The following is a 23,595-nucleotide window of genomic DNA, read 5'->3' as shown; positions in this document are numbered from 1 at the left end:
TGTAGTAGTGGTGTTGTAGTGGTGGTGGTTGTAGTGGTGTGGTGGTTGTAGTGTGGTGGTTGTAGTGGTGGTGGTTGTAGTGGTTGTAGTTGTGTGGTTGTAGGTGGTGTAGGGGTGGTGGTTGTAGTTGTTTGTAGTGTGGTGGTGAGTTGTAGTAGTTGTTGTTGTTGTGGTGGTGGTTGTAGTTGTTGTGTGTGGGAGTGGGGGTGGGGTTGTAGGGGTGGTGGTTGTAGTAGTGGTGGTGGTTGTATAGTTGTGGGTGTTGTGGTGGTGGTGGTGGTTGGTAGTGGTGGTTGTGGTGGTTGTTCTAGTGGTTGTGGTGGTAGTTGTGGTTGTTGTAGTCGACCGACCCTGGGCTCAGCGGGGCTCCTCATCCTCCCCGTACTGCAGCGCTGAGTCCACCTGCGCGAGAATCGCGTCCACCGAGTCGTCCTCGCTGCGGTCCAGCGGCATGAAGCGCACCATGGCTGGAGTCGTCCACGCTGCTTCGCCCACAGGCAAAGAGGTACAGGCAAAGGTACCCCGTGTAGCCCCCTCCCTTCCCGTCGCACGCCGGTGATGTAGGGGGCAAGTGGTTTTGGAGCGAGCGACTCACTCACTCACTTCATACAATCACTCACTCACGTCATACACTCACTCATACACTCACTCATACTCTCACTCACTCATACACTCACTCATACTCTCACGTCACTCGATACACTCACTCATCACACTCACTCACTCATACACTCACTCACTCATACACTCACTCATACACTCACTCACTCATACACTCCTCATACACTCACTCACTCATACACTCACTCACTCATACACTCACTCATACACTCACTCATACACTCACTCACTCACTCAGTCACTCACTCACTCACTCATACACTCACTCACTCATACTCAGCTCATACAGCTCACTCATACACTCACTCATACACTCACTCACTTCATACACTCACTCACTCATACACTCACTCATACAACTCACTCACTCATACACTCACTCATACACTCACTCATACACTCACTCACTCATACACTCACTCATACACTCACTCATACACTCACTCACTCAGTCACTCACGCACTCATACACTCACTCATACACTCCTCACTCATACACTCACTCACTCATACACTCACTCATACACTCACTCACTCATACACTCACTCACTCATACACTCACTCACTCATACACTCACTCACTCATACACTCACGTCACTCATACACTCACTCATACACTCACTCATACACTCACTCACTCATACACTCACTCATACACTCACTCACTCATACACTCACTCATACACCACACATCACTCTCACTCACTCATACACTCACTCACTCATACACTCACTCATACACTCACTCACTCATACACTCACTCATACACTCACTCACTCATACACTCACCTCACTCATACACTCACTCATACACTCACTCATACACTCACTCACCTCACTCAGTCACTCACTACACTCACTCATACACTCACTCACTCATACACTCACTCACTCATACACTCACTCATACACTCACTCATTCATACACTCACTCACTCATACACCACTCACTCACGTCATACACTCACTCATACACTCACTCATTACGACTCACTCACTCATACACTCACTCATACACTCACTCATACACTCACTCACTCAGTCACTCACTTCACTCATACACTCACTCATACACTACGTCACTCATACACTCACTCACTCATACACTCACTCATACCTCACTCACTCATACACTCACTCACTCATACACTCACTCACATCATACACTCACTCACTCATACACTCACTCACTGTCATACACTCACTCATCATCATCACTCATCTCACTCATACACTCACTCACTCACTCAGTCACCACTCACTCACTTCATACACTCACTCACTCATACACTCACTCACTCATACACTCACTCACTCATACACTCACTCATACACTCAGTCACTCACTCACTCATACACTCACTCACTCATACACTCACTCATACACTCACTCACTCATACACTCACTCACTCATACACTCACTCATACACTTCACTCATACACACACTCACTCAGTCACTCACTCACTCATACACTCACTCATACACTCACGTCACTCATACCTCACTCACTCTTACACTCACTCTACACTCACTCACTCATACACTCACTCACTCATACACTCACTCACTCATACACTCACTCACTCATACACTCACTCACTCATACACTCACTCACTCATACACTCACTCTACACTCACTCACTCACTCATCACTCACTCACCTCATCATACACTCACTCACTCATACACTCACTCACTCACTCATACACTCACTCATACACTCACTCATACACTCACTCACTCATACACTCACTCACTCATACACTCACTCATACACTCACTCACTCACTCAGTCACTCACTCACTCACTCAACACTCACTCACTCATACACTCACTCACTCACATCATACACTCACTCATACACTCACTCATACACTCACTCACTCACTCAGTCACTCACTCACTCACTCATACACTCACTCACTCATACACTCACTCACTTCATTACACTCACTCATACACTCACTTCACTCACTCAGTCACTCACGTCACTCACTCATACACTCACTCACTCTTACACTCACTCACTCACTCATACACTCACTCATACACTCACTCATACACTCACTCACTCACTCAGTCACTCACTCACTCACGTCATACACTCACTCACTCATACACTCCTCACTCACTCATACACTCACTCATACACTCACTCATACACTCACTCACTCATACACGTCACTCACTCATACACTCACTCATACACTCACTCACTCACTCAGTCACTCACTCACTCACTCATACACTCACTCACTCATACACTCACTCACTCACTCATACACTCACTCATACACTCACTCATACACTCACTCACTTCATACACTCACTCACTCATACACTCACTCATACACTCACTCACTCATACACTCACTCATCACTCACTCATAACCTCCACTCATCACTCACTCATACACTCACTCATACACTCACTCACATCAGTCACTCACTCACTCATACACTCACTCATACACTCACTCACTCATACACTCACTCACTCATACACTCACTCATACACTCACTCACTCATACACTCACTCACTCATACACTCACTCACTCATACACTCACTCACTCATACACTCACTCACTCATACACTCACTCACTCATACACTCACTCATACACTCACTCATACACTCATCACTCACTCAGTCACTCACTCACTCACTCATACACTCACTCACTCATACACTCACTCACGTCACTCATACACTCACTCACTCATACACTCACTCATACACTCAGTCACTCACTCACTCATACACTCACTCACTCATACACTCACTCATACACTCACTCACTCATACACTCACTCACTCATCACTCACTCATACACTCACTCATACACTCACTCACTCAGTCACTCACTCACTCATACACTCACTCATACACTCACTCACTCATACACTCACTCACTTCATACACTCACTCATACACTCACTCACTCATACACTCACTCACTCATACACTCACTCACTCATACACTCACTCACTCATACACTCACTCACTCATACACTCACTCACTCATACACTCACTCATACACTCACTCACTCACTCAGTCACTCACTTCACTCACTTCATACACTCACTCACTCATACACTCACTCACTCACTCACTCACTCACTCATACACTCACTCATACACTCACTCACTCATACACTCACTCACTCATACACTCACTCATACACTCACTCACTCATACACTCACTCATACACTCACTCATACACTCACTCACTCATACACTCACTCATACACTCACTCATACACTCACTCACTCAGTCACTCACTCTCTCATACACTCACTCATACACTCACTCACTCATACACTCACTCACTCATAACACTCACTTCATACACTCACTCACTCATACACTCACTCACTCATACACTCACTCACTCATACACTCACTCACTCATACACTCCTCCTCATACACTCACTCACTCATACACTATCTCTCATACACTCACTCATACAACTCACTCACTCACTCAGTCACTCACTCACTCACTCATACACTCACTCACTCATAACACTCACTCACTCACCTCATACACTCACTCACTCATACACTCACCATACACTCAGTCACTCACTCACTTCATACACTCACTCACTCATACACTCACTCATACACTCACTCACTCATACACACTCACTCACTTCATGACACTCACTCATACACTCACTCATACACTCACTCACTCAGTCACTCACTCACTCATACACTCACTCATACACTCACTCACTCATACACTCACTCACTCACTCATACACTCACTCACTCATACACTCACTCATACACTCACCACTCATACACTCACTCACTCATACACCACTCACTCATACACTCACTCACTCATACACTCACTCACTCAGTACACTCACTCACTCATACACTCACTCATACACTCACTCACTCATACACTCACTCACTCAGTCACTCACTCACTCATACACTCACTCACTCATACACTCACTCACTCATACACTCACTCATACACTCACTCACTCATACACTCACTCACTCACTCATACACTCACTCACTCATACACTCACTCACTCATACACTCACTCATACACTCACTCACTCATACACTCACCTCACTCATACACTCACTCACTCATACACTCACTCACTCACTCATACACTCACTCACTCATACACTCACTCACTCACTCATACACTCACTCACTCACTCACACACTCACTCATACACTCACTCAGTCACTCACTCACATTAGTCACTCACTCACACACTCATACACTCACTCATACACTGACTCACTCATACACTCACTCAGACACTCACTCATACACTCACTCACTCATACACTCACTCATACACTCACTCACTCATACACTCACTCACTCATACACTCACTCACTCATACACTCACTAATACACTCACTCACTCATACACTCACTCACACACTCACTCACTCATACACTCACTCACTCATACACTCACTCACTCATACACTCACTCACTCATATACTCACTCACTCATACACTCACTCACTCATACACTCACATCATACACTCACTCATACACTCACTCAATCAATACACTCACTCACTCATACACTCACTCACACACTCACTCACTCATACACTCACTCACTCATACACTCACTCACTCATACACTCACTCACTCATATACTCACTCACGTCATACACTCACTCATACACTCACTCACTCATACACTCACTCATACACTCACTCATACACTCACTCACTCACTCAGTCACTCACTCACTCACTCATACACTCACTCACTCATACACTCACTCACTCACTCATACACTCACTCATACACTCACTCATACACTCACTCACTCATACACTCACTCACTCATACACTCACTCATACACTCACTCACTCATACACTCACTCATACACTCACTCATACACTCACTCACTCATACACTCACTCATACACTCACTCATACACTCACTCACTCAGTACACTTCACTCACTCATACACTCACTCATACACTCACTCACTCATACACTCACTTCACTCATACACTCACTCATACACTCACTCACTCATACACTCACTCACTCATACACTCACTCACTCATACACTCACTCACTCATACACTCACTCACTCATACACTCACTCACTCATACACTCACTCATACACTCACTCATACACTCACTCACTCACTCAGTCACTCACTCACTCACTCATACACTCACTCACTCATACACTCACTCACTCACTCATACACTCACTCACTCATACACTCACTCATACACTCAGTCACTCACTCACTCATACACTCACTCACTCATACACTCACTCATACACTCACTCACTCATACACTCACTCACTCATACACTCACTCATACACTCACTCATACACTCACTCACTCAGTCACTCACTCACTCATACACTCACTCATACACTCACTCACTCATACACTCACTCACTCATACACTCACTCATACACTCACTCACTTCATACACGTCACTCACTCATACACTCACTCACTCATACACTCACTCCACTCATACACTCACTCACTCATACACTCACTCACTCATACACTCACTCATACACTCACCACTCATACACTCACTCACTCAGTCACTCACTCACTCATACCCACTCACTCATACACTCACTCACTCATACACTCACTCATACACTCACTCACTCATACACTCACTCACTCACATCATACACTCACTCACTCATACACTCACTCACTCATACACTCACTCATACACTCACTCACTCATACACTCACTCACTCATACACTCACTCACTCATACACTCACTCACTCACTCATACACTCACTCACTCATACACTCACTCACTCACTCATACACTCACTCACTCACTTCACACACTCACTCATACACTCACTCAGTCACTCACTCACTTAGTCACTCACTCACTACACTCATACCTCACTCATACACTGACTCACTCATACACTCACTCATACACTCACTCACTCATACACTCACTCACTCACTTCACACACTCACTCATTACACTCACTCAGTCACTCACTCACTTAGTCACTCACTCACACACTCATACACTCACTCATACACTCACTCACTCATACACTCACTCATACACTCACTCACTCATACACTCACTCACTCATACACTCACTCACTCATACACTTCACTAATACACTCACTCACTCATACACTCACTCACTCATATACTCACTCACTCATACACTCACTCACTCACACACTCACTCACTCATACACTCACTCACTCATACACCACTCACTCATACCTCACTCACTCATATACTCACTCACTCATACACTCACTCATACACTCACTCACTATACACTCACTCACTCATACACTCACTAATACACTCACTCACTCATACACTCACTCATACACTCACTCATACACTCACTCACTCATACACTCACTCACTATACACTCACTCACTCATACACTCACTAATACACTCACTCACATCACTCATACACTCACTTCACTCATACACTCACTCATACACTCACTCACGTCATATACTCACTCACTCATACACTCACTTCACTCATACACTCACTCACTCATACACTCACTCATAATACACTCACTCATACACTCACTAATACACTCACTACACTCACTACACTCACTCATACACTCACTCATCACTCACTCATACACTCACTCACATACACTCACTCATACACTCACTCATACACTCACTCATCACTCACTCACTCATACACTCACTCACTCATACACTCACTCATACACTCACTCACTCAATACACTCACTCATACACTCACTCACTCATACACTCACTCACTCATACACTCACTCTATACACTCACTCACATCACTCAGTCACTCACTCACTCAGTCACTCACTCACTCACTTCATACACTCACTCACTCATACACTCACTCACTCACTCATACACTCACTCATACACTCACTCATACACTCACTCACTCATACACTCACTCACTCATACACTCACTCATACACTCACTCACTCATACACTCACTCATACACTCTCTCATACACTCACTCACTCATACACTCACTCATACACTCACTCATACACTCACTCACTCAGTCACTCACTCACTCATCATACACTCACTCATACACTCACTCACTCATACACTCACTCACTCATACACTCACTCATACACTCACTCACTCATACACTCACTCACTCATACACTCACTCACTCATACACTCACTTCACTCATACTCACTCACTCATACACTCACTCATACACTCACTCATACACTCACTCACTCATACACTCACTCATACACTCACTCACTCATACACTCACTCATACACTCACTCATACACTCACTCACTCATACACTCACTCACTCATACACTCACTCATACACTCACTCACTCACTCATACACTCACTCATACACTCACTCACTCATACACTCACTCACTCATACACTCACTCATACACTCACTCATACACTCACTCACTACACTCAGTCACTCACTCACTCACTCATACACTCACTCACTCATACACTCACTCACTCACTCATACACTCACTCATACACTCACTCATACACTCACTCACTCATACACTCACTCACTCATACACTCACTCATACACTCACTCACTCATACACTCACTCATACACTCACTCATACACTCACTCACTCATACACTCACTCATACACTCACTCATACACTCACTCACTCAGTCACTCACTCACTCATACACTCACTCATACACTCACTCACTCATACACTCACTCACTCATACACTCACTCATACACTCACTCACTCATACACTCACTCACTCATACACTCACTCACTCATACACTCACTCACTCATACACTCACTCACTCATACACTCACTCACTCATACACTCACTCATACACTCACTCATACACTCACTCACTCACACAGTCACTCACTCACTCACTCATACACTCACTCACTCATACACTCACTCACTCACTCATACACTCACTCATACACTCAGTCACTCACTCACTCATACACTCACTCACTCATACACTCACTCATACACTCACTCACTCATACACTCACTCACTCATACACTCACTCATACACTCACTCATACACTCACTCACTCAGTCACTCACTCACTCATACACTCACTCATACACTCACTCACTCATACACTCACTCACTCATACACTCACTCATACACTCACTCACTCATACACTCACTCACTCATACACTCACTCACTCATACACTCACTCACTCATACACTCACTCACTCATACACTCACTCATACACTCACTCATCACTCACTCACTCATACACTCACTCACTCATACACTCACTCACTCATAACACTCACTCATACACTCACTCATACACTCACTCACTCACTCACATCACTCACTCACTCACACATACACTCACACACTCATACACTCACTCACTCACACTCACTCACTCATACACCACTCACTCACACACACTCACTCATACACTCACTCACTCATACACTCACTCAACACACACTCACTCATACACTCACTCATACACACACTCATACACTCACTCAACACTCACTCACACCACACACACCACTCATACACTCACTCATACACTCACTCACTCATACACTCACTCACTCAACCACTCACTCATACACTCACACACTCATCACACACCCACACTCACTCACATACACCACCACCATAACACTCACACACTCATACACTCACACACACACACACCACACACCACTCACACACCACCACTCACACCCCACCACACACCACACACCACCACTCACACACTCACCACACACACCACCACACATACACTCACACACTCATACACTCACTCACACACCACACACCACTCACACACAACACACACACTCACCACACCACTCACCCACACACCACTCACTCACACACCACTCACCACACCACACACACATACACACACTCAACACACACTCACACCACTCACACACTCATACACACACTCACTCATCACACACACCACCACACACTCACCACACCACTCACTCATACACCACTCAACACTCACTCACTCAAACACTCACCACCATACACTCACTCACACACCACTCACTCACCATACACTCACTCACTCATACACTCACTCACACACACACTCACCAACACACACTCACTCATACACTCACTCACACATCACCACACACTCAACACTCACCACTCAACACTCACCACTCATACACTCACTCACCAACACTCACTCACACAACACCCACACTCACACACACACACACTCACACACACACTCACTCACACACCACATCATACACTCACTCACACATACACTCACTCACTCATACACTCACTCACTCATACACTCACTCACTCACTCATACACTCACCACTCACTCACACACACACTCACTCACTCATACACTCACTCACTCACTCACACACTCACTCATACACTCACAGTCACTCACTCACTAGTCACTCACACACACACTCATACACTCACTCATACACTGACTCACTCATACACTCACTCATACACTCACTCAAACACTCACTCACTCATACACTCACTCATACACTCACTCACTCATACACACACACATACACTCACTCACTCAACACACACTACACTCACTCACTCATACACTCACTCACACACTCACACACTCACACTCACTCACCATACACTCACTCACTCATACACCACCACTCATACACTCACACACTCATACACTCACTCATACACTCACTCACTAATACACTCACTCACTCATACACTCACTAACACTCACTCACTATACACTCACTCACTCATACACTCACTCACTCATACACTCACTCACTCATACACTCACTCACTCATACCCACTCACTCATACACTCACTCAACACTCACTCACTCATATACTCACTCACTCATACACTCACTCATACACTCACTCACTAATACACTCACTCACTCATACACTCACTCACTCATACACTCACTCACTCATACACTCACTCACTAATACACTCACTCACTCATACACTCACTAATACACTCACTCACTCATACACTCACTCATACACTCACTCATACACTCACTCACTCATACACTCACTCACTAATACACTCACTCACTCATACACTCACTAATACACTCACTCACTCATATACTCACTCACTCATACACTCACTCACTCATATACTCACTCACTCATACACTCACTCATACACTCACTCACTCATATACTCACTCACTCATACACTCACTCACTCATACACTCACTCACTCATACACTCACTCATACACTCACTAATACACTCACTCATACACTCACTCACTCATACACTCACTCACTCATACACTCACTCACTCATATACTCACTCACTCATACACTCACTCGCTCAGTCAGTCACCCACTCACTCACTCATACACTCACTCATACACTCACTCACTCATACACTCACATATACACTCACTCACTCATACACTCACTCATACACTCACTCATACACTCACTCACTCACTCATACACTCACTCACTCATACACTCATACACTCACTCACTAACACACTCACTCATACACTCACTCACTCATACACTCACTCACTCACTCATACACTCACTCACTCACACACTCACTCACTCATAACACTCACTCACTCATACACTCACTCATACACTCACTCACTCACTCATACACTCACTCACTCATACACTCACTCACTCATACACTCACTCACTCATACACTCACTCATACACTCACTCACTCACTCATACACTCACTCACTCATACACTCACTCACTCATACACTCACTCACTCATACACTCACTCACTCATACACTCACTCACTCATACACTCACTCACTCACTCATACACTCACTCACTCACTCAGTCACTCACTCATACACTCACTCACTCATACACACACACACACGTGTACACACACACACGTACACACACACACGGTACACACACACACACGTACACACACACACGTGTACACACACACACACGTGTACACACACACGTGTACACACACACACACGTGTACACACACACACGTACACACACACACGTGTACACACACACACACGTGTACACACACACGTGTACACACACACACACGTGTACACACACACGTACACACACACACGTGTACACACACACACACGTGTACACACACACGTACACACACACACGTGTACACACACACACACGTGTACACACACGCGTACACACACACACACGTACACACACACACACACGTGTACACACACACACGTGTACACACACACACGTGTACACACACACACGTGTACACACACACACGTACACACACACACACACGTGTACACACACACACACACGTGTACACACACACACACACGTGTACACACACACACACACGTGTACACACACACACGTGTACACACACACACACGTGTACACACACACACACGTGTACACACACACACGTGTACACACACACACGTGTACACACACACACGTGTACACACACACACGTGTACACACACACGTGTACACACACACACGTGTACACACACACACGCGTACACACACACACACGTGTACACACACACACACGTGTACACACACACACACGTGTACACACACACACGTGTACACACACACACACGCGTACACACACACACACGTGTACACACACACACACGTGTACACACACACACACGTGTACACACACACACACGTGTACACACACACACACGTGTACACACACACACGTGTACACACACACACACGTGTACACACACACACGTGTACACACACACACACGTGTACACACACACACACACGTGTACACACACACACGTGTACACACACACACACGTGTACACACACACACACGTACACACACACACACGCGTACACACACACACACGTGTACACACACACACGTGTACACACACACACACGTGTACACACACACACGTGTACACACACACACACACGTGTACACACACACACGTGTACACACACACACACGTGTACACACACACACACGTACACACACACACACGCGTACACACACACACACGTGTACACACACACACACGTGTACACACACACACACGTGTACACACACACACGTGTACACACACACGTACACACACACACACGTACACACACACACGTGTACACACACACGTGTACACACACACGTGTACACACACACACGTGTACACACACACACACGTGTACACACACACGTACACACACACACACGCGTACACACACACACACGTGTACACACACACACGTGTACACACACACACACGTGTACACACACACACGTGTACACACACACACACACGTGTACACACACACACGTGTACACACACACACACGTGTACACACACACACACGTACACACACACACACGTACACACACACACACGTGTACACACACACACACGTGTACACACACACACGTGTACACACACACACACGTGTACACACACACACACGTGTACACACACACACACGCTCACCAGATCGCTGATGGATTTGCTGAGGCGTTTGAACTTCTCCGAGGCCCAGGCCCCAGATCCCTCGTCCAGATACTCACACAGATCCGGCTCCAGGAACCTACCCACACACACAGACACACACATACATACATACACACAGACACAGACACACACACACATACATACACATACACCCACCCACTCACCCACCCACCCACCCACTCACTCACCCACACAATCACTCACCTCCTCACCCACCCACCCACTCACCCACCCACTCACCCACTCACCCACCCACCCACCCACTCACGCACGCACCCACCCACCCACTCACTCACCCACACAATCACTCACCTCCTCACCCACCCACCCACCCACTCACCCACCCACTCACCCACTCACCCACCCACCCACACACCCACTCACTCACCCACCCACTCACCCACCCACTCACTCACCCACACACCCACCCACTCACCCACACACCCACCCACTCACCCACACACCCACCCACCCACCCACTCACCCACCCACTCACCCACCCACCCACCCACTCACCCACCCACCCACCCACTCACCCACAAACCCACCCACCCACCCACTCACCCACCCACTCACCCACCCACCCACCCACTCACCCACCCACCCACTCACCCACCAACCCACCCACCCACTCACCCACCCACCCACTCACCCACCCACCCACTCATTCACTCACCCACCCATTCACTCACCCACCCACCCACCCACTCACCCACCCACCCACTCACCCACCCACCCACCCACTCACCCACCCACCCACCCACCCACTCACCCACCCACCCACTCACCCACCCACCCACTCATTCACTCACCCACCCATTCACTCACCCACCCACCCACCCACTCACCCACCCACCCACCCACTCACCCACCCACCCACCCACTCACCCACCCACCCACCCACTCACCCACCCACCCACTCACCCACTCGCTCGCCCACCCACCCACTCACCCACCCACTCACCCACCCACCCACTCACCCACCCACCCACTCACCCACCCACTCACCCACCCACCCACTCATTCACTCACCCACCCATTCACTCACCCACCCACCCACCCACTCACCCACCCACCCACCCACTCACCCACCCACTCACCCACCCACCCGCCCACCCACTCGCTCGCCCACCCACCCACTCACCCACCCACTCACCCACCCACCCACTCACCCACCCGCTCACCCGCCCACCCGCCCACCCACTCGCTCGCCCACCCACCCACTCACCCACCCACTCACCCACCCACTCACCCACCCACCCACCCACTCACCCACCCACTCACCCACCCACCCACTCACCCACCCACTCACCCACCCACCCACCCACCCACTCACCCACCCACCCACCCACACACCTACTCACCCACCCACCCACTCACCCACCCACCCACTCACCCACCCACCCACCCACTCACCCACCCACCCACTCACCCACCCACTCACCCACCCACTCGCTCGCCCGCCCGCTCGCCCGCCCACCCACCCACTCACCCACCCACCCACCCACACACCTACTCACCCACCCACCCACTCACCCACCCACCCATCCACTCACTTGTGGATCTGCTTGCGAGCCCCTGGGCTGAGTAGGTCCATCTTGGAGAGGACATTTACTTGTGGGATCTCCAGGGAAACCATCGCACTCAGCGCTGTCAGCACCCCAGATACATACTGAGGATGGCATCATCACCACCATCATCACCACCATCATCACCACCATCATCATCATCACTACCATCATCATCATCACCACCAACATCATCACCATCACCACTACCATCATCACTACCAATATCACTACCATCATCACTACCATCATCACTACCATCATCATCACTACCATCATCATCACCACTACCATCATCACTACCAATATCACTACCATCACCATCATCACCATCACCACCATCATCATCACCATCATCATCATCATCACCACTACCATCATTACCATCACTACCACCATCACTACCACCATCACCACCGCCACCACCATCATCACCATCATCACCACCACCACAACCACCATCATCACCACCACCACCACCACAACCACCATCACCACCACAACCACCACCATCACCATCACCACAACCACCACCATCACTACCACCATCACCACCGCCGCCACCACCATCATCATCATCACCACCACCACCATCATCACGACTATCACCACCACCATCAACCACCATCACCACAACCACCACCATCACCATCATCACCTTGAAGGCCTCCATCATGAAGTGGGAGTCAAGCAGGAAGACTCCACACACGCGGACACCCAGATGCTGCAGCTGCCCAACCAGCTCCCTCATCACGGGCAGGTGGGTGTACAGCTCCACCTGGCCTGCAACCACGCGCAACCACGCGCAACCACGCGCAACCACTCGCAACCACGCGCAACCACGCGCAACCACTCGCAACCACGCGCAACCACGCGCAACCACGCGCAACCACTCGCAACCACGCGCAACCACGCGCAACCACTCGCAACCACGCGCAACCACGCGCAACCACGCGCAACCACTCGCAACCACGCGCAACCACGCGCAATCACGCGCAACCACTCGCAACCACTCGCAACCACTCGCAACCACTCGCAACCACGCGCAACCACGCGCAATCACGCGCAACCACTCGCAACCACGCGCAACCACGCGCAACCACGCGCAACCACACGCAACCACGCGCAACCTCCAGCAACCACACGCAACCTCCAGCTCCAACTGGCTTCCCTCTCTAGAGTCGTTCTCACCCCCCCCCCCTCCCTCTCTAGAGTCGTTCTCACCGGGGCAGTCTATGAGGAGGTAGTCGTCCTCACCGGGGCAGTCTATGAGGAGGTAGTCGTCCTCACCGGGGCAGTCTATGAGGAGGTAGTCGTCCTCACCGGGGCAGTCTATGAGGAGGTAGTCGTCCTCACCGGGGCAGTCTATGAGGAGGTAGTCGTCCTCACCGGGGCAGTCTATGAGGAGGTAGTCGTCCTCACCGGGGCAGTCTATGAGGAGGTAGTCGTCCTCACCGGGGCAGTCTATGAGGAGGTAGTCGTCCTCATCCTGTCCGAGGGCGAGCTCCAGCCAGGAGGGGTTGGCCACGAGATGCTCCATGCAGAAGATGAGTCCACCATTGGGGCCCAGGCCGAGAGAGTCGTCCTCAGTCACGTCGCCCACCTCGATCAAGTCCCTCACGTCTACACGGAGACACGGGGGGAGAGACGCGGTGAGACACGGGGAGACACGGGGAGACACGGGGAGAGACACAGGGAGAGACACGGGGAGACACGGAGAGACACGGGGAGACACAGGGAGAGACACAGGGAGAGAGACACGGGGAGACACGGGGAGACACGGAGAGACACAGGGAGAGACACAGGGAGACACAGGGAGAGACACGGGGAGACACGGGGAGACACGGGGAAACACGGAGAGAGACACAGGGAGAGAGACACGGGGAGACACGAGGAGAGACACAGGGAGAGAGACACGGGGAGACACGGGGAAACACGGAGAGAGACACAGGGAGAGAGACACGGGGAGACACGGGGAGACACGGGGAGAGACACGGGGAGAGACACGGGGGGAGACACGGGGAGACACAGGGAGAGACACAGGGAGAGACACGGGGAGAGACACGGGGAGACACACGGGGAGACACAGGGGGAGACACGGGGGGAGACACGGGGAGACACACGGGGAGAGACACGGGGAGAGACACGGGGAGACACACGGGGAGACACACGGGGAGACACGCGGGGGGAGACACGGGGGGAGACACGGGGAGAGACACGGGGAGAGACACGGGGAGAGACACGGGGAGAGACACGGGGGGACACGGAGAAAGATTTGTCATCCATTATGATGCTGCTGCTGCTGCTGACGCTGCTGATGATGATGCTGCTAATGCTGATGATGCTCATGCTGATGATGTTGCTGCTGATGATGCTGCTGATGATGCTGCTGATAATGCTGCTGCTGATAATGCTGCTGCTCATGCTGCTGATGATGTTGCTGCTGATGCTGCTGCCCTTGACGATGCTGAGCGAGGTGTCACACCCACACACCCAACCACCCACACACACACCCACACATCCACCCACCCACACACTCACACACACACCACACACCCACCCACCCACACACACACCCACACACCCACCCACTCACCCACCCACACACCCAACCACTCACCCACCCACACACTCACCCACCCACTCACCCACCCACACACTCACCCACTCACCCACCCACACAACAACAACAACAACCGCCATTCGCCACTAAGTGGCGGTGACGTCACCACGACGCTTGTGCCAGGCCATGTGCACCCTGAGGCTACCACGTGAAGTGTCGAACGCCCGCTGGCAGGAGGTCACGGGGCAGACCCAGCAGGTGCCACGGGTCGACTGACCGAGATGACCGAGATGACTGGCTGATGCACCACCTGTGCCCCCTACTGTACCAACTTGCTGTGCTTTAGCCACCCGGCGCTCCGCTCGTTGTTGTGAGCGTCGCTCCTCCGCCCTCCGTTGTTGTTGGAGGGCGACTGCCTCCAACTGCCCAGTAGCAGCGTCCTTCACGAGCCTCCTCCACTGAGGCCGATCTTGACACCGCTGGTACCAGTCATCGGCAAGTCCACTCAGCTCCACGTCCTCCTGTACCACATCACTCCATCTCTTCTCTAGCCCGTGCCGCGCCCGTTTAGCCCCCTCGATCCGGCCGAACAAAAGCTGTTTAGGCATGCGGTGGCTGGGCATGCGGGCTACATGGCCCAGCCAACGCAGCCTTGCCTGCCGGAGGAGCTCACTGATGGGACTTTGCCCAGATCTTTCAAGGACTTGTGAGCTCCTCACACCCACACACCCACACACCCACCCACACACCCACCCCCCCACTCACACACCAACCCACTCACCCACCCACACACTCACCCACTCACCCACACACCCACCCACCCACACACCCACCCCCACACTCACCCACTCACCCACCCACTCACTAACCCACACACCCACCCACACACCCACCCACACACTCACCCACCCACCCACCCACTCACTCACTCACCCACCCACCCACACACCCACCCACCCACACACCCACCCACACACCCACCCACCCACACACCCACCCACCCACACACCCACCCACCCACCCACACACCCACCCACCCCCACCCACCCACACACCACCCACACACTCACCCACCCACCCACACACCCACCAACACACCCACCCACCCACCCACACACCCACCCACCCACCCACTCACCCACTCACCCACCCACCCACACACCACCCACTCACCCACCCACATCACACACCCAACCACCCACACACCCACCCACACACTCACACACCCACCCACCCACTCACCCACCCACACACCACCCACTCACCCACCCACATCACACACCAAACCACCCACAGACCCACCCACACACTCACTCACACACCCACCCACTCACCCACCCACTCACCCACCCATCCACTCACCCACCCACCCACTCACCCACCCACTCACTCACCCACCCACCCACCCACTCACACACCCACCCACCCACTCACTCACCCACCCACTCACACACCCATCCACCCACCCCCCCACCCACCCCCCACCCACCCCCCCACCCCCCCACCCACTCACCCACTCACTCACCCACCCACCCACACCACCCACCCACCTATGGCAACAGGGTATGAGAAGTGCTCTGCTGCTGGGTCAAGGTTCACGACTGCCGCAGACCTCCGTAGGGCGCTGAGGTGCTCCAACATCATGGCACAGTAGGTGCTCTGTCAGAGGGCGCACACACAGGGTGATGGGGGTGGTGATGGGGGTGGTGATGGGGGTGTTGATGGGGGCGGTGATGGGGGTGGTGATGGGGGTGGTGATGGGGGTGGTGATGGCCCCAGCATCATGGCACAGTAGGTGCTCTGTCAGAGGGTGCACACACAGGGTGATGGGGGTGGTGATGGGGGTGGTGATGGGGGTGGTGATGGGGGTGGTGATGGGGGCGGTGATGGGGGCAATGATGGGGGCGGTGATGGGGGCGGTGATGTGGGCGGTGATGGGGGCGGTGATGGGGTTGGTGATGGGGTTGGTGATGGGGTTGGTGATGGGGGTGGTGATGGGGGTGGTGATGGGGGTGGTGATGAGGGTGGTGATGGGGGTGGTGATGGGGGTGGTGATGGGGGGTGGTGATGGGGGGTGGTGATGTGGTGATGGGGGTGGTGGTGGGGCTGGTGAAGGGGGTGGTGATGGGGGTGGTGATGGGGGTGGTGATGGGGGCGGTGATGGGGGCGGTGATGGGGGTGTGGTGGGGGTGGTGATGGGGGTGTGGTGGGGGTGGTGATGAGGGTGGTGATGGGGGCGGTGATGGGGGCGGTGATGGAGGCGGTGATGAGCTGTGTAGCTAGTATAGCAGAAGCAACACTGGTCATCACACAATGATATAAAATCATCATCATGTAGACATTTAGAGGAATTAATCTCAACTAAAACGATGCTTATTGTACCAGCTAATGCGCCATCACTAAGCTGTGTAACTCTTTTAGCAGAAGCGTCACGGGTCATCACACAATGATATAAAATCATCATCATGTAGACATTTAGAGGAATTAATCTCGACTAAAACTAAACTACGTCGATTGTACCAGCTGTAAGTCCCCATCACTTAGCAGTTGCTGTGTATAGTAGCTTTTTTGTCAGAAGCCACCTGGTCATCACACAATGATAGCAGCTTAACCAAGAATCTAAAATCATCATCATGTAGACATTTACAGGAATTAGTCTCGACTAAAACGATGCTTATTGTACCAGCTAATACCCCATCACTAAGCTGTGTAACTATTTTAGCAGAAGCGCCACTGGTCATCACACAATAATATAAAATCATCATCATGTAGACATTTAGAGGAATTAGTCTCAACTAAAACTAAACTACGTCGATTGTACCAGCTGTAAGTCCCCATCACTTAGCAGTTGCTGTGTATAGTAGCTTTTTTGTCAGAAGCCACCTGGTCATCACACAGTGATAGCAGCTTAACCAATTATCTAAATCATCATCATCATGTAGACATTTAGATGAATTAATCTCGACTAAAACTATGTATTTCTCTCCGCCTGATGAAGACCGCTTGTGTTGCGATCGAAACGTCGTGGGGGGTTTTATTTTGTGCTTTTATTTTAGATTTTTAGTTTTCTATTTACGTGACTTTACCGAAAGAAACAATGATATGAATTCCTGCGAGCGCGAAAGTTTTATATTTAACTTTAAATATAAAACTTTCGTAATGCCTCACTGTTCTGATGTGCAGCTAATCTCGATTTAAAGTTTTCGTGACTGCAGGGATCCACTCTTTTGTTCTTTCGGTAAAGACACCACACAAACGACATCGGCTAAACAAAGTAAACTAATGTACACTTCTATTATTATCGATTAATATATAAAATTATCGCCGATTAAAGGGCAATGGAGCCTGAACAAGGCCTAGGCAAGCGAGTTTGTTTTACCTTGCCACTGCCCGCAGGCCCCATGACCAGATGCGCGTAGCGAGGCATCGCTCCTCGTGTGCAGCAGGAATCTCAATCGATGTGTTTGTTAACTTTATTCTTGAATAAAAGATTCAAAAATTAAAGGGTTTTTTTTATGGAACGTTATAAATTTGGCGGGAAAAAAACATCCTGCATTGCCGCCATCTTGCCGGGGCCATCACGTGATGCGGGGGGCGGGGCGTCGCGTGACCACCCCCCCTCTCCCATCGCTCGGGTCGGCTACGGTGGCTGATGTTTATCTTTTTAAAGAAACGCGATTCGTTTTTCACCCGATGGTAATAATAATAAGGGGCCCGTCCATAAATGACGTCACGCGATTTTTGACCCCACCCCCCTCGTCACATGACGTCACAAAAAGTCAGACCCCCCCCCCTCAAATATGACGTCACAAAACTCTACCCCCCCCCCCCCAAAAAATAAAACATGCTTCAAATCGCTTTAAATTATTGTCATTGTAGTGCGTATTTAATGTGGCGCTGCACTCTGATGTTGTAGGAGAAAACATTTATTAAAAATCGATTTAAAGCTTTCGTGACTGCAGCAGGGATTCATCCTCTTGGTTCTTTCGGTAAAGTCGTCACGTAGAAGGGAAATAATAAAATAAGAAATAATAAAACGTTATATTTTATTATGTTTAATTTTTATTACAATAAAACATAATATTTGATTAAATTCGTAGGTTTTTTTCGGTAAAGTCACCACGTAGGTAAAAACATTTAAAAGTAAAATAAAATAAAAATCACGACGTTTCGGAGGCAGCACAAGCTTCCGTCTTCAGGTGGAACCGTCACAGCCACGACAGCTGTATCAAGTAAATGAGAGATTGCAGGAGTTACCACTGCGTTTATATAATGGTTATATATCTATATATATAAAATCGCAAATCTGTCTGTCTGTCTGTGTGTGTGTCTGTGTGTCGCCGGACCATACGCAGTTTCATTGGACGGCGGTTGCCCCTGGCAACGGGTAGCGACGCCTTCGCTGCCGGGTGGACGCCATTTTTAATTCCCGTAAAAAATATGCGCACGAATTAACACGCGACTCTGAGGTAAATTCATCAAAGTTTCACGTCCTCTTCACTCCCCAACCCCCACCCCAATGTGTGCAATTACTATTATAGGGTCGGTAGATAATAAAATTATAGCGATTAGACAGTATTATTGTAGCGCGGGGGGGGGGGGGGGGGTAACGGCCCCAGTACCCAGCCTCAGCCGGGTGGGCAATTTAGGCGAGGCCGGAGGCTCTGCACGGTACTAGGCCTCGACACCCACCACGCGACTCTGAGGTAAATTCATCAAAGTTTCACGTCCTCTTCACCCCCCCCCACCCCAATGTGTGCAATTACTTTTATAGGGTCGGTAGATAATAAAATTATAGCGATTAGACAGTATTATTGTAGCGCGGGGGGGGGGGGGTAACGGCCCCAGTACCCAGCCTCAGCCGGGTGGGCAATTTAGGCGAGGCCGGAGGCTCTGCACGGTACTAGGCCTCGACACCCACCACGCGACTCTGAGGTAAATTCATCAAAGTTTCACGTCCTCTTCACTCCCCAACCCCCACCCCAATGTGTGCAATTACTATTATAGGGTCGATAGATAATAAAATTATAGCGATTAGACAGTATTATTGTAGCACGGGGGGGGGGGGGGGGCGGGGGGTAACGGCCCCAGTACCCAGCCTCAGCCGGGTGGGCAATTTAGGCGAGGCCGGAGGCTCTGCACGGTACTAGGCCTCGACACCCACCACGCGACTCGGAGGTAAATTCATCAAAGTTTCACGTCCTCTTCACCACCCCAATGTGTGCAATTACTTTTATAGGGTCGGTAGATAATAAAATTATAGCGATTAGACAGTATTATTGTAGCGCGGGGGGGGGGGTAACGGCCCCAGTACCCAGCCTCAGCCGGGTGGGCAATTTAAGCGAGGCCGGAGGCTCTGCACGGTACTAGGCCACGACACCCCACCACACTATAGGCCGTAGATATTACTGCACAGCGGCCCAGGAGATCGTGGCTGGGGGGGGGGGGCAGGGGTAGCAGCCCATCTGTGTATATATGTAAGGTTATTAAGAAATATATTCTTAAAAACCTTACATATATACTGCTAGTGGTTATATATAATGGTTATATAAACGCAGTGGTAACTCCTGCAATCTCTCATTTACTTGATACAGCTGTCGTGGCTGTGACGGTACCACCTGAAGACGGAAGCTTGTGTTGCCTCCGAAACGTCGTGATTTTTATTTTATTTTTTAATGTTTTTACCTACATGGTGACTTTACCGAAAAAACCTAAGAATGTGAATCATTGCAGTCACGAAAGCTTCAAATCTAGAATATTTGATTATGTTTTATTTTTTATTACAATAAAACATAATATTTTATTATGTTTTATTTTTATAAAACATAATATCCCAGAGCCACAGAGACACTCACACCCATTCACACACCTACACATTCACTCACACACCCACTCATACACTCACCTATCCATTCAACCACTCACTCACACACCCACTCATACACTCACCTATCCATTCAACCACTCACTCACACACCCACTCATACACTCACCTATCCATTCAACCACTCACTCACACACTCACCTACACATTCACTCACACATTCATTCTCACACACCCACTCATACACTCACCTATCCATTCAACCACTCACTCACTCACACACCCACTCATACACTCACCTATCCATTCAACCACTCACTCACTGACACACACATTCACACTCACACACCCACTCATACACTCACCTATCCATTCAACCACTCACTCACTCACACACCCACTCATACACTCACCTATCCATTCAACCACTCACTCCCACACTCACCTACA

At 49.9% G+C, this 23,595-nt stretch overlaps 1 protein-coding gene across 1 annotated transcript; it reads right to left on the bottom strand.

Moving 5' to 3' along the window:
- Positions 1 to 357: 357 nt before the first annotated feature.
- Positions 358 to 21,014, bottom strand: GPN3 (GPN-loop GTPase 3). Its single transcript, XM_078885662.1, has 7 exons — positions 20,701 to 21,014; positions 18,872 to 18,980; positions 15,983 to 16,381; positions 15,417 to 15,541; positions 14,747 to 14,862; positions 13,160 to 13,266; positions 358 to 482 (listed from the first exon to the last, which is right to left on the bottom strand). Exons 1-7 carry the CDS (start codon positions 20,746 to 20,748, stop codon positions 358 to 360), a joined length of 1,029 nt encoding a protein of 342 aa, XP_078741788.1. The 5' UTR covers positions 20,749 to 21,014.
- Between the last annotated feature and the right edge of the window lie 2,581 nt (positions 21,015 to 23,595).

This window comes from Lampetra fluviatilis, unplaced genomic scaffold, assembly GCF_964198595.1.
Source record: "Lampetra fluviatilis unplaced genomic scaffold, kcLamFluv1.1 SCAFFOLD_838, whole genome shotgun sequence".
NCBI classification, from domain to species: Eukaryota; Metazoa; Chordata; class Hyperoartia; order Petromyzontiformes; family Petromyzontidae; genus Lampetra; species Lampetra fluviatilis.
The sequence above is the reverse complement of the archived record's forward strand: the minus strand, read 5'-3'. Positions and strand labels throughout refer to the sequence as shown.

Coding starts and splice junctions, on each gene's coding strand:
- GPN3 (XM_078885662.1), bottom strand. CDS start 20,748: ATGCCTCGCTACGCGCATCTGGTCATGGGGCCTGCGGGCAGTGGCAAG. Junction 15,542..15,982: donor CCTCCTCATAGACTGCCCCG/GTGAGAACGACT, acceptor GCGTGGTTGCAG/GCCAGGTGGAGCTGTACACC. Junction 13,267..14,746: donor GCTCGCAAGCAGATCCACAA/GTGAGTGGATGG, acceptor GTGTGTGGGTAG/GTTCCTGGAGCCGGATCTGT.